We start from the raw sequence: 12,308 nt of genomic DNA on the forward strand, positions 1-12,308 counted from the left end.
TTGCCATGAATTTGTTAGTTTGATTTCTTCTTAGACTACTTATTCTCTCTCTCTCTGAGCTTCAAAAAAGGTCTCAGATCTTCCCCATTCTCTGAAATAATTCAGTTGTCAACTGTCAAAGCATCATTTAATAACCACCATGTTCAGAGCACTATTGTAGATATTAATAATTAGGGGAGACTGCCCCCTCCACCCCCTCCCAAAAAAGAGAAGTAGTGATTAAAAATTAATCTAAAATAAAAACATATACATACCTGGAAAAATACATACTCATGAAGTTTTAAAACACAAATTATCATCCTGCAAGCACATACTCATTTAATTATTAGCAGTTGTCTGCCTACACAGGGTTTCTATAGGACAGCATTTCAAATTACTCCCCTTTGCCTGTTTTCCACTTCATCCCACTCACTAGTAAGTTAACTTGTTCCATGTATCATTAGTAATTCATGACTTGGTTGTGAAAGTGCAGGGATAGCACTACTACAGACCTAATACAATGAATATCTTATTAGGAAGAAATTAACAAATGAATTGTTGCCGATCAATAGGTGTTGAAGAGAAAATTACAATGATAGTAAAGCCTAAATAATTTATACATGATATTGATTTTTTCATTACATTAATTATTCTTTATAGCACACATAAGGAACTTGGAAAATAAAACCTTCAAAGCAAAGAAATTTATCTGCAGTGGTGTTTTTGAGCTTAAGTCTGAATTTAAAAGACAAAGAATGGGCCACGATAGTTTACAAAGATTTTTAAAATAAGAATGAACCCAATAAGAAATTGGACACTTTCAATGTACATGAGGTTCTTCATGTTTCAGAAGTTTTTATGCACACGTATCTTTGATATTTATAAACAGAAGTGATAGAATCTTTATTAATAGAAATATTAGAAATATCCATTAACCCACCTCTTTCATCACATATATGGAAGGCACAATGAAGCTGTATGGGGAAAAACACCTCTCCCAGATCTTTTAAGTTAACTGGACTTAAATCTGCTTCAACAGAGTACAGGTTCCTTAGAACTAATAACTTTCATAGCCAGCACAAACCAACTCCTGAGGCAATTTTATCATGGAAAGTAACTCTTTCCACAGAGACAAGGGCCTGAAGATGATCCTCTTGTTTACAGGCCATTGCTGTCTTTAGCTATGTCATAAAATGGTGTAGAGGGGGGAAAAGACAGCTATGTGTAAAGGGCGACAATGACAAAGAATCATACCAGTGTCATGGGTATGATTGGATGGGTATAATTGGATCCATGGGAACCGTGGATGACACTGTTCCCAACTACTCCAAATCCCCTCCTATGAATAGGAGAAACAAACTTAATATACATGCACCAATCCCAATAGATGTACTACATATAGACATTGCATTGGCTATTGTTTTTGTCATCTATAAATACATATGCTGAATAGTGTTTCCCTGATGGTATTTTGACTCTCAGAATTAAAGCAGTGAATTGATGGTTCTTGTGTCAAGTTTTGTCAGATACCAATTTTATTTAAATATTTCTAGTATCTAATATTAGGAGATCTTCATAATATTTTGCACAGAGAGGTGCATGTATATATACTTTCAGCATAGCATGCCCCATTCCCAAATAAACAGAAAAATTCTCTTTAAAAAGTCCTTTAAAATTAAAATTAAAATCATTAGAATAGTCTCAAATGTGACACGATTTTTTTTCCTTCCCTCACTCTTAACCTTCAGAGACTTAAAGCTTATAAGTATTACCCCAAAGAATCTTAATGCTCTTGGAAGAAAATCTAAGCAACAGAAAGCATCTAATCTCATAAATGTTCTTGCAAACTACAGCCAGTTTTGCAAACTACGTGTCATGCCTTAATTTTGTTATATAACTCTAAATTTATAAAATTCCACATATAAATATAACATAAAATGTGTGTTGTCTACTGTGCATCATAATACAGATCTAACTGCTAAAATCTATCACTATCATCAGCTGATTCTGGGACACTAAGATCACAAATATCAAATTTGGCATTACTTTTATTACTCAGCAAAAAGCCACTTGTCTATGGTAACTGTTCCTTTGTTGAGTGGTCCTTTGCTGCATTCATCATTCTGTAGGTGGAGACTAATGGTCCATGCAGAAAATATGCAGTACAAGTACTAAAATATAGGTTATGTGTTCTCGGCCTCATTTGTAGAACACAACCAAGGCATCTAGAGAAATAAAGTAGAAGAAATTTCAAACAATTTTAAGACACTGTTCATATTAGTATCCATTTTCATCTCTCCTATCCCCAAACCCCAATTCCACTCTCCATCTTTCTCTGCCTTGCTCAAGGCCATGGAATATATCAACTAGCTTTCTCATTCTTTAGTTTCCAAGTGGATTCACTCAGTGGAAGACAACAAATGGAGATGGACAGGTGGGAGGAGAAAGTGGTCAAGATAGATATGTCTTCCCCCCACCCTTCATTCCTCCATCCCTTCCTTTTTACCTTGGCTCCATAGTTCTGGCAGTGTCTGCTTTCTACAAATAGCTCCCATCCAGAAGCCTCTTCTTAGGTTCCCTCCTACCACTGAGACTGTAGCTCCCACCAGCCTCCAGCCAACAGCCAACAGCAAACACTGATAACACCATTCTCTCCCGTTGCCACTTCAGACCCAGTGGGGCTAACGGTTTCCCCTTGTTACTAGTTACAAGGGCCTTGAGGCCTTGAGGATGTTTATCTCCGTCCATACCTCTGTAACTAGTCCCTTCAAAATCCCAAAGTATGCCTCTGTTTGCTGCCAGGATTCTGACTAATAAAACTTCCAATGCTTTAAAACAGCAACACGATACAGAAAATAGTGCATAAGTAAATAAATGTATATCATCAGTTGCATTGACATACACTAGCACTCCAAATCAGATAGCCTCCCGGATAGTTGATTACTTCCCATAAATGCACTAATGAGATAAACCATTGCATACAAGATAAATTTCTGTCTTCTACATTCAATATTACCTTCTTTCTGATTCAGTTCTTCCAGGAATCCATTCTTCACCTTGACTACTTTTGTCCTTCTTTCCCTGCTCTGTAGCATTTTTCTAATTTACACCCTACATTATCACTGTCTATTCTCTCTTCCTTGGCATGTCACCCTGTTCTTTACTGTATTATACGGATTTTACCTTCAGGTTTCCATACACACATTAAGTTATAGCATATCACTGTTTAAAATTATGTTTACTCTTCTTTCTGGGCCTATGTTTTCACATTGGAAGTAGCCCATAAAATTCTACAAGCTTCTAGAGTCTACAAAACACAGATGCCATCATCCAGTTTTATAGTTATATATCTAGAACCTTTAATTATTTGGAAGAAATATTTTGTAAATCTAATAAATAAATACCAAAGATATCAAGGTAGTTAGCATTTATAGCCTCTTATGTTTATAAAGTAACTAGAAAAGCAGGGGCAAACATGAATACATAGTATAAAATGCAAGGTTCTGAAAACAAATGACAGAGTACTTACCAATAAAATCATGGTAAGATATTAATAATAGCAATGAATTACAAATATTTATGTGCCCACAGGCAACTAATTCAATTTCACTGCAGGATTGCCTCATGTATGAATTTAATTGCATATGTTTAAACATTTTTATTACTGTTTCATTAATTTCCCATAAAAAATAAAATGATACGCTGAAAAAAGTCTGCTAGTTTCCATTCATTCAACAGCATTCATTGAGTGCCCACTGAGTATCCCCAGCATCCTAAGAATTATCATTAACTTTAATCATTTATAGCTTCTCTTTTGTATCACAGCTTGCAAGTTCATTTTTGCATTATTCAGGACAAAAAGTTCCAGATTCAAAAGGCATAGTATAGGTCTACCTATCATTTTATTTTTATGCAAAATAACATGTATGTATAAGATGAGTCCCAAGAGAAAATAATAACAGCTAACTCTTTTATGATTTCCACGCTATGTGTCAGCTCTATCCTAAGAGTGCCACATGGATTATTAATGCTCACCATGAGAGCATGCTCTTATTACTCCCATTTTCCAGAGAAGGAAATTGAAGTGCAGAGCAGATAACTGACTTAAACCGGGGTCATATGACAGTAAGTGGTTGAATCAGATTAAAATCCCGGTAGTTTGACTTCAGAATTCCCGCTGTTAAACATTATCCTATTTAACATTCAGAAATCAGGCATCAGCACAATTTCCAGCGATTTCCAGTGGCTGATAAGTTTGTCATCATTTTCTCCAATTTCTCTTAAGAACTTTCTTCCTAATACATCATCTGTTTCCCTTATTTTCCAGTACTACAATCTCCAACTACCACCACCTCAACCATCTGGCTTTGACCAGAGGTTATATATACCTCTTATATACACCCACCCTACACCAAAGTTCACATCCTCTCAGTTTAGGCTGACTTTTTTCTAAAGTGAAAATGAATGATGAGATTAACCTTTCCAAGAGGCAAGTACATCTGCTCATATCCAAATGAATTTCTGACTTGCGGCATACTGTCTATTAGGAGAAACCTCCTAAAATGGTCCAATAAGCCCCAGTCTCTATAATTTCTTTTATTCCTATTCTAGGAGTAAATCTAGGAAGGAGTTGGCATCTGGCTTATTATGGAAGGCAACCAGTAATAATTAGAATTTGCACCTCAAATAATAAAGTCATGATACAAAATACTCGATAAATCCATCCTCTTCTCAAGTTATTCTTGTATTTTTTGAAGAAAATCTAATCACTGGGCATATTCTACAGGTTAATCTCTGTGCTGGGCACCTTACATGTGTTTTATTGAGCAACTATATTTGCCAGAGGAAGATATTAAAAAAATACTATTTAACAAATGTTTAATATATTTCCCAACACATAAATGCTTAGCTATACTTTAAACAAAGTTATATTAGCTAATTAAAATCAACACAGAATTTATACATGATATCCACAACCTAACAAACTCAAGAATAAGATAGGTGATTACTACAAAATATTAATTTGGGTTTTCCACTGAATTGTTTTCATATCAAACCTATTTCTTGGCCCAATAATTTATTTCGTGACTCTTAAAATGACATTAGGATTTGTCAGTCTCAATTAAACTGTTCAGTTCATTATCAAGCATAAATAATTTTCAAATGCCTTAAGCTTCTGATTGTCTTTAGTCAAAAAGAGATGATAATAATTAACTTTTGGGAATAATAATATAAGCATCTAAGATTAAGCAAATCCAAATTGTTGGTAGCTGAATTTACCTAGCTTCTAATTATTACAAGAACATTTCTATTTCTCTAAAATCAACCCAATCAAAAATTCCAAGGTAACTGGAAAGCAAAAAGTAGTAGCATTTACTAAACCCAATTATATCTTCACCACTCAGAAAACTGAACAGGTTTAAATTTAACCTCTTTCTGATTTATAGCAAATGTTGATAGTTTGAAGCAGAAACAATACTGGAAAAGACCCTGTAATGAACAAATAAGTAGATATGGCAGATTGAACAATTTCATATCTCCTTAGTTTTATACTACACACAAACCTTATGATAAAAATTAACCTCCTGGGCAGTTCAACAATTCTAATTAGAACAGACATCAAACAGATTATGCTTCAGAAAGTGGTACAGGCCATAATATTCTAGAGTCTTTGAAACAGAGCTCTGCAGCAACCTTATATATTTCAGCATGCTGTCTAAAGGAAAAGCAATAACCAGAGGATGTTTCAAAGTGTTCTGGTTTTCTGTGGCAAGTTGCTTTATATTTTCTCATCTTATCTTTTCATACTTAATACTATTAAGAAGCAGACAATCTAATACACAGGATCCATTTATTGCTTTTGGCCCTGAATGTGTGAAATAGTCTATATCCTCAGACTATGCTTTACCAAAAGTTTCCTTGGTAGAAATATTTACAATGACTGGAGAACTGACTAGTTCATTTATAATTCTTTCCTGTCCCTCCCCCTTTCTATGCCTGGGGTAGAAAAGGGGAGAAAGATACCCTGAATTCAGCTTAGATTAAAACTAAAGAACCTTAAAATAAAAGGCCATTCAGGCTAAGCCCTTCACCAGGAAGAAATTCCTTTTACAACATCAGTGGTTAACCAGCCACTCCGAAGGTTTTCGTTGGTGGGGAGCACACCACTTCACAAAAGAGTTCATGCTCATTTTAGACAGTCATAAATTTTATGAAGTTCTTTCTTACTCTGAGTTGAAATCTCATCACTTCTTAGCCTAGTCCTATCCCTTTGGAGCACTGGAAGCACTCCACCTTGCACATCTTCCTCCCTGGGGTATTTGAAGGCAACTTTTATGTCTCTCCTTATTTTCCCATCTCCATGTTAATTAAATATTACCAGTTCTTTTGATTAATTCTCATTTGGCATGGTTTCCAGATGACACGAATAAATTCAAGGTGCAGTTTAACTTAAAATTTTTCCTTTGTGGAATAGAGAGATCCGAAAGTTTGTTTATTTCTCATTTATTTGCTCCTAGAGTTGACACAATTGGAGGGACTGGCCAGCAGCCAATGGTGCACCCCCTCGAGCTCTATGCTAGCTCCTCTCTTCCAATAACTGATCTCAGACACACATACCAGTCATGGGGGTGGTTCTGTGATAACAAGATGGGTAAACGAACCTCATCTCCCTGGCCACAATGATTGGCTGAAAGAATAGTCACAAGTTTCATGCTGAACTTAACAAAGTCTTTCCCCAGGATTTCAAACTGGAACTTGGAAAATGCCTGCTTTCCTTCAGGCTTGTGGGCTGTTAGATATGAAGCCCATTTACTCATCTCATGAAATGAGCCAATTTGATAGAATGAGAGCAATATGCAAAGGAGTACAGGAATAAAGACCCTAAAGCTCTAGTTCCAGTCATTCCTAAAACCACCTGTGCCCTACCTTTCCTGGGATATAAATATGTAAGCCAATAATCCCCCTCTGGCTGAAATAAGTTTGAGTTAGGTTTGTATCACTTGCAAAAGAGAGAGTCTTATTTAATACAGTATCCACAGGGTTCCAACTATCCTAACAGAATCGATGCAATATGAGTCATAAAAGAGAAAAAATTGCCATCCCATCCTACAAAAGGTTTTGGATAGAATATCCTTCCATCATTATTTATGAATGTGAGCATATACTCACTTACCAAAGATTAAGGTCAATCTTCCCTGATAGCCTGGGATACAGAGGGCTGACAATGTTCAAAACTCCATCCCTAGAACTACCATAGTGCCTGGCACATGGTAATTATGTGCTTAAGGCACTCTTCACTATACTTTCCATAGTAAACAGAAGACAGTTAGCAAAACATTGAATAAATTATGAAAATGAAGGCATGAATTCACTGGAGAAACCTTAGGTATATCATTTCACATTTTAAAGGTTAGATTACCCATAAAAATTATAAGAATAGATTATCTTTCCAGTCTTTTTTTAGCATAAAATGCTCTGATTCTGTACCTACTCGACAATGATAAAAAACGAATCCTCTAAAGCTCTGGAGGCCAGGTACTGTGGCTCATGCCTGTAATCCCAGCACTTTAGGAGGCCAAGGCAGAAAGATCACTTGATGCCAAGAGTTCAAGACCAGCCTGGGCAACACAGGGAGACCCTGTCTCTACAAAAAACAGAAAAATTAGCTGTGCACGGTGGCACAGCTTCATGGTAGCATGAAGTCCCAACTACTTGGGAGGCTCAGGCAAAAGGATTGCTTGAGCCCAGAAGTTTGATGTTGCAGTGAGCCATCATGACACCACTGCACTCCAGCATGGCCATCAGAGTGAGACCCTGTACCCCCCTCAAAAAATTAAAAAAATAAAGTTCTGGGTCTGGATATGCAGATAAAGGAGGACATACCATATTAAAGAAGGAAGCATAAAGACAGTGACAAAGAATAACTTACCAAAAAAATAATTGGGGGGTGAGGGAAGCAACACAGTAATAATGAGAAGAAATCATCAGTAATATGATAGAAGAGGTCATTCAGATGTGACATCTGCCTATCTTACTCTAACCAATTTCTGTGGTCAGAAACTACCTCTGAGCCAGATTCAAACTGCCAGCCTGAAGCCTTGCCCCTTCATGGTCCATATAATCTATATGATGGTTCCTTCAACTCCACCATATATTTCTTTTCAGAGTTAGTTTCCCACTTCTGCCTTCGGTCCTAGATGCTCCCACCTCCTCTCTTACCATTCCAGATAGTTTTTCTTGTCACCAACTGAAAGTATATCCAATTATATTGTGTGCCCCATCCCTGTTCCCCATCCAGCTCCCTGCAATAAATGACGCCAAATGTCCATAATTTATTGCTTAAGTTTGGAACTTTGGACTCTCAGTACAAGTAATCATAAAATGGCATCTCTGTAAGCTCAGGTGACCCATTTATATGAAGCTGTTCTAAGAAACTGATCTCAACTCTCTTTGGGAATGGACACCTTGATTAGGGAAAATATTATTATAATTAACAACTGCTGTCACAGTATTACTATATGTCCACATATTAAGTACTATATACCAGTATATTATACTATGCATATATACTATGCTAAGCATCTTGCATGCATTGGCTCATTTAGTTCTCACAACATCCCTATAAGGGATATCCTACACAGCTAGGCAGTACAAGAGCCATACTCATATGACTTCTTGTTCTTATCTACTACGTGATCCATAAGGGCACTGATCCCTGAGAAAATGCAGAGAGGATGCTTTGGGGGGACCAAAAGCAGAGAGACTGGGAAACTAAAATCAGGGTCTACTTATCAATTTTGCTTAGAGTCAGCCCTATTTGAAGTAGAACCTTGTTCCCATTATGTAGCAATAGATTATCTGCCATTTTGCATTGAGGAAATGTACCCTCCATTATCCAGGCTAATCTAGTTGACTATAGAATGCTGTACACAGACATTACAATGACGGACAACTAATTCAATCTTCTCTGCTAGGAAAATGCTACCATTAATATCTCTTCAACTTTTTCCCTATAGCTCTTGATGCAGGGCACTTCACATATGTCACAAGTATTCCATCCTTCAGTATCTAGAGAAGAAAAGTAATTGAGAATTACTGGGAAGAGAGAAAGGATGAGGAGGAATAGAAAGAAGGATTATAAAATGTGGTGCAGACAAAATGCTATCACAAAATTTTTAAAAAATAAAATAAAACTAGTCCAGGGTGATTGATTATCCAATACCTTGTGATTCAGGGAGAAATGAATGTTTACAGTCTATTGCTAAACAAAGAAGACAATTTGATCATGCACTAGAAATCACATGTTTAAGTAGCCAAAGTGGAATTTTCCTCCATCACAGAGTAGAGAGATATTAAGTATTTCCCATAGAAGTGACACCTTAGTATTAAATACTTGTAATCCATGCAAGATCTGTAGCAGCAGCATCATTTCACCACTAAGCAAAAAATCCAATTATTTTTAGATTCCACATCCTCCTCTAATTGCTCCCAAATCTTCATCCATTCACTAAGACTTTTATGCACTTTGGTAAAAAAAATAATAATAAAAATAATGCCAGCCCTTCCTGGAGAGTAATCGGATGTTCCTATGCAATAATCGAAGTGTCCAGTTTTAGGGAAATGGAAGCTAGGAAGCAGACTAGCAAACTCTTTGGGGTCCATCAGGTACAAGTATGCAAGCTCTAAATACAAGGACTACAATGTTGGATGAAATGTAGCAGAGATTGTCTCTCGCTGAAATAATGGTGTTATGTGCTAGGAAGTTTAGAAGTAATATTTAACCAAAAAACTGTATTAAGCTAAAAGAGAACAGCAGGATCTAAAATAATACACTATGAAGGATATTTAAAAGATCCTTAAAATACACTAATGCCCTCATTCCAAGTCCAACCAGTTTTTTATTCTAACCAATTTCCATGAAACAGGAAAAGGAGCAGGGAAGAGCGAAAGTATTTGAAAAACTGCCAAAGTAAAAAAATCCCATAATGAAATTTTGCTCATTCTGGGAGAAATGAAGTAGAATTAGATGCTTCAGTGGTGGTGAATTCCAGGATATGGGTGGCTTCCAGTAAATGAAGCCTTTCCATAATGTCAAATGTAAAAGCTATCTGATACCATCATATTGAGCTTGAGCTTTTAAATTCTTATTCCTCACACCAAATTGTTTGAAACCTTTAAGATAAAAACTTCAATAAACTAGTGTTCCAAGCTTTTAATATGTTAGTCCCTTGAGCAAGCATGTCAGATTAATCTTTAAATTGCAATGGGCAGAAAGAATATTCAACCAAATTCTTAAGCCCATGCCTCCTCTCAAAGGATGTTAATAATACAAGCAGTTTTATTGGCTATTAAGATTTCTAACTTTGCTAATTCTCAACTGTATTACTATTTTTAAAGGGGCGGGGAGGAAAGCCATTCCATCCTGAAAGCAAGGGATTTTACTTAATTTTTTTTTATCTTTATTTCCACTTAGCACCTAGCACACTGCCAGGCACACAGTAGGCATTTAACAAAGACTTTTGGAATAAGTTGACGGAATGGCCTAGGGGGAGAGTGGAAATCTTGCTGAGAACAGCATGAGTCCAAATCTTGGCATTGCTGGACAACAAAGACTATTTCCAGAATTAGGGTTATGGAGGCAGCACGTGTATCTTCAAAGCGGCACCAAGAGGACTGATTGTTTCCTGAGCTGGAGTGCAGCCACCCGAGAGAGCCGCTTACGGAGGGATTATACTCGTCTCCAGCGTCACCGCGCCTGGAAAACTCCTGCCCTGCCTCTCTGCTCTCAGCTCTCCCTGCCGTGCACCGGGTTTGGGTTTCCACTCGCAAAACTTGAGTACGAGATTCGACCTCGCCGGTCTAACCCTACCCCTCGCCATTCCATGGGGGTTTTCTAGCGTCCGCTAGGAGAGAGGCCACGGCGTGCCAGGCACCGGACAGGATACCCGCGATAGCTCCGGACACCTTCCAGGGTGAAAGGGGGGTGGGGGGAAGCGGTGGGGGCTAGGGGAGGAGTGGGTTCAAGACCTAGGCACTCCCCTGAGGTTGCTCATCCCTCTCCCAAGCCTCTGCACCCGCCGCTGAAGATGCAGGACAACCGCCGGCACGCGCAGGACGCGCGGGGTCGCCTGGGGTCGGGACTCGAGGGAGAGGGGCAGGGAGGCGGCAGGAAGCGAGACGGGGCGGGACACAGTACCTGGTGTGGCTGTGGTTGCGGGGACAGTCCTTCTTCTCCATGATGGCCGGCACGCAGTTGGTGAGCTCCGTCCAGTCGGCGTGCAGCCCGCAGCTCCAGCCGGTGGAGAAGCGGGAGAAGAGCCAGGTCTCCTTCTTGCCGGGCCGGTGGCAGGTGCACTTCTTCTGGCCGGCTTTGCAGCTACACGGCTGCTCCAGCCGGATGTTCTTCACCAGGTGCCGGCCGAACGTGGTGCCCCCGGTCTTCTGGATGTGCAGAAACACGATCACGTCGCGCCCTTTGATGTTGAAATCCACGAAGCGGGTCAAGTCCTTCAGGGTGAAGTTGAAGCGCGGCACGAACCGGGGCAGGGAGCCGTTCTCGGGGGCCTCGGAGTCCGACTCCTCTTCCTCCTCCTCCTCCTCCTCCTCCGGGTCCCCCGGCTCCTCGTCCTCGTCCTCTGGGGCCGCGGCCCCCCGAGGACCCTCGGGCGGCCTCCGGGGCGGCGGGGGCAGCTGGGGCCGCCGTTCCCACTCCTCCGGCGGCGCCTGTGCCCGGCGGGCGGGACCCGGGGCGGCGGGCGGGCCGGCCTCCCCCGCGCGGGGCTGCTCCCCGAAGTTGGTGCAGGAGCTGGTGCAGGAGGGGGACACGTACTGGTACATGATGACCACGAAGAGGAGAGTGAGCACCGGCGTCAGCAGCCACTTGTTGAACCTTTCATCCATGGTCCCGCTCTCAGGCCGGCAGGCGAAGCGGCGGCGGCGGCGGCAGCGGCGCGGACGGGCGCCCGCTCGGAAGTTTCGGGGACTCCGGGGCGCGGCTCGGAGCCCGCCGCTCCTCCATGCCCCTGACGCCGAGGCGTGCGGCTGGCTGGCGGCCCCGCGGCCCTCGGGGCTGCTGGAGTCGGGGCCTGCGAGCCGAGCGGGGGACGCGGGCGCCGGCGCGCGCGGCTGCGGCTGCGGCGTGGGGCGCCCTGCGCTCCCGGGGCGCCCTGCGCGGCCCGCTCCCTGCTCCCGCCCCGGCGCGGCGCTCTCAGGCGACCCGCAGCATCCCGCCGGCGGCTCGCAGGCGCTCAGGCTCTGGGGAGCGGGGTTCGGGTCCTGGACCTGCCCCGCGCAGCCGGGCAGCCGGGCAGCTGCGGCCGCGAGCGCAG

The 12,308-nt window shown here is 41.0% G+C and overlaps 1 protein-coding gene across 1 annotated transcript in view; it reads right to left on the reverse strand.

Annotated features, from left to right (window-relative positions):
• The window catches only part of HS6ST3 (heparan sulfate 6-O-sulfotransferase 3), a 679,279-nt gene extending 667,302 nt beyond the window's left edge, over positions 1 to 11,977 (reverse strand). Inside the window, exon 1 of the mRNA XM_012769726.3 lies at positions 11,177 to 11,977. Coding sequence (XP_012625180.2) covers positions 11,177 to 11,880 — 704 coding nt within the window. The 5' untranslated portion in view covers positions 11,881 to 11,977. The remainder of the gene's footprint in view (positions 1 to 11,176) is intronic.
• Between the last annotated feature and the right edge of the window lie 331 nt (positions 11,978 to 12,308).

This window comes from Microcebus murinus, chromosome 13 (genome assembly GCF_040939455.1).
Source record: "Microcebus murinus isolate Inina chromosome 13, M.murinus_Inina_mat1.0, whole genome shotgun sequence".
Taxonomy (NCBI): Eukaryota; Metazoa; Chordata; class Mammalia; order Primates; family Cheirogaleidae; genus Microcebus; species Microcebus murinus.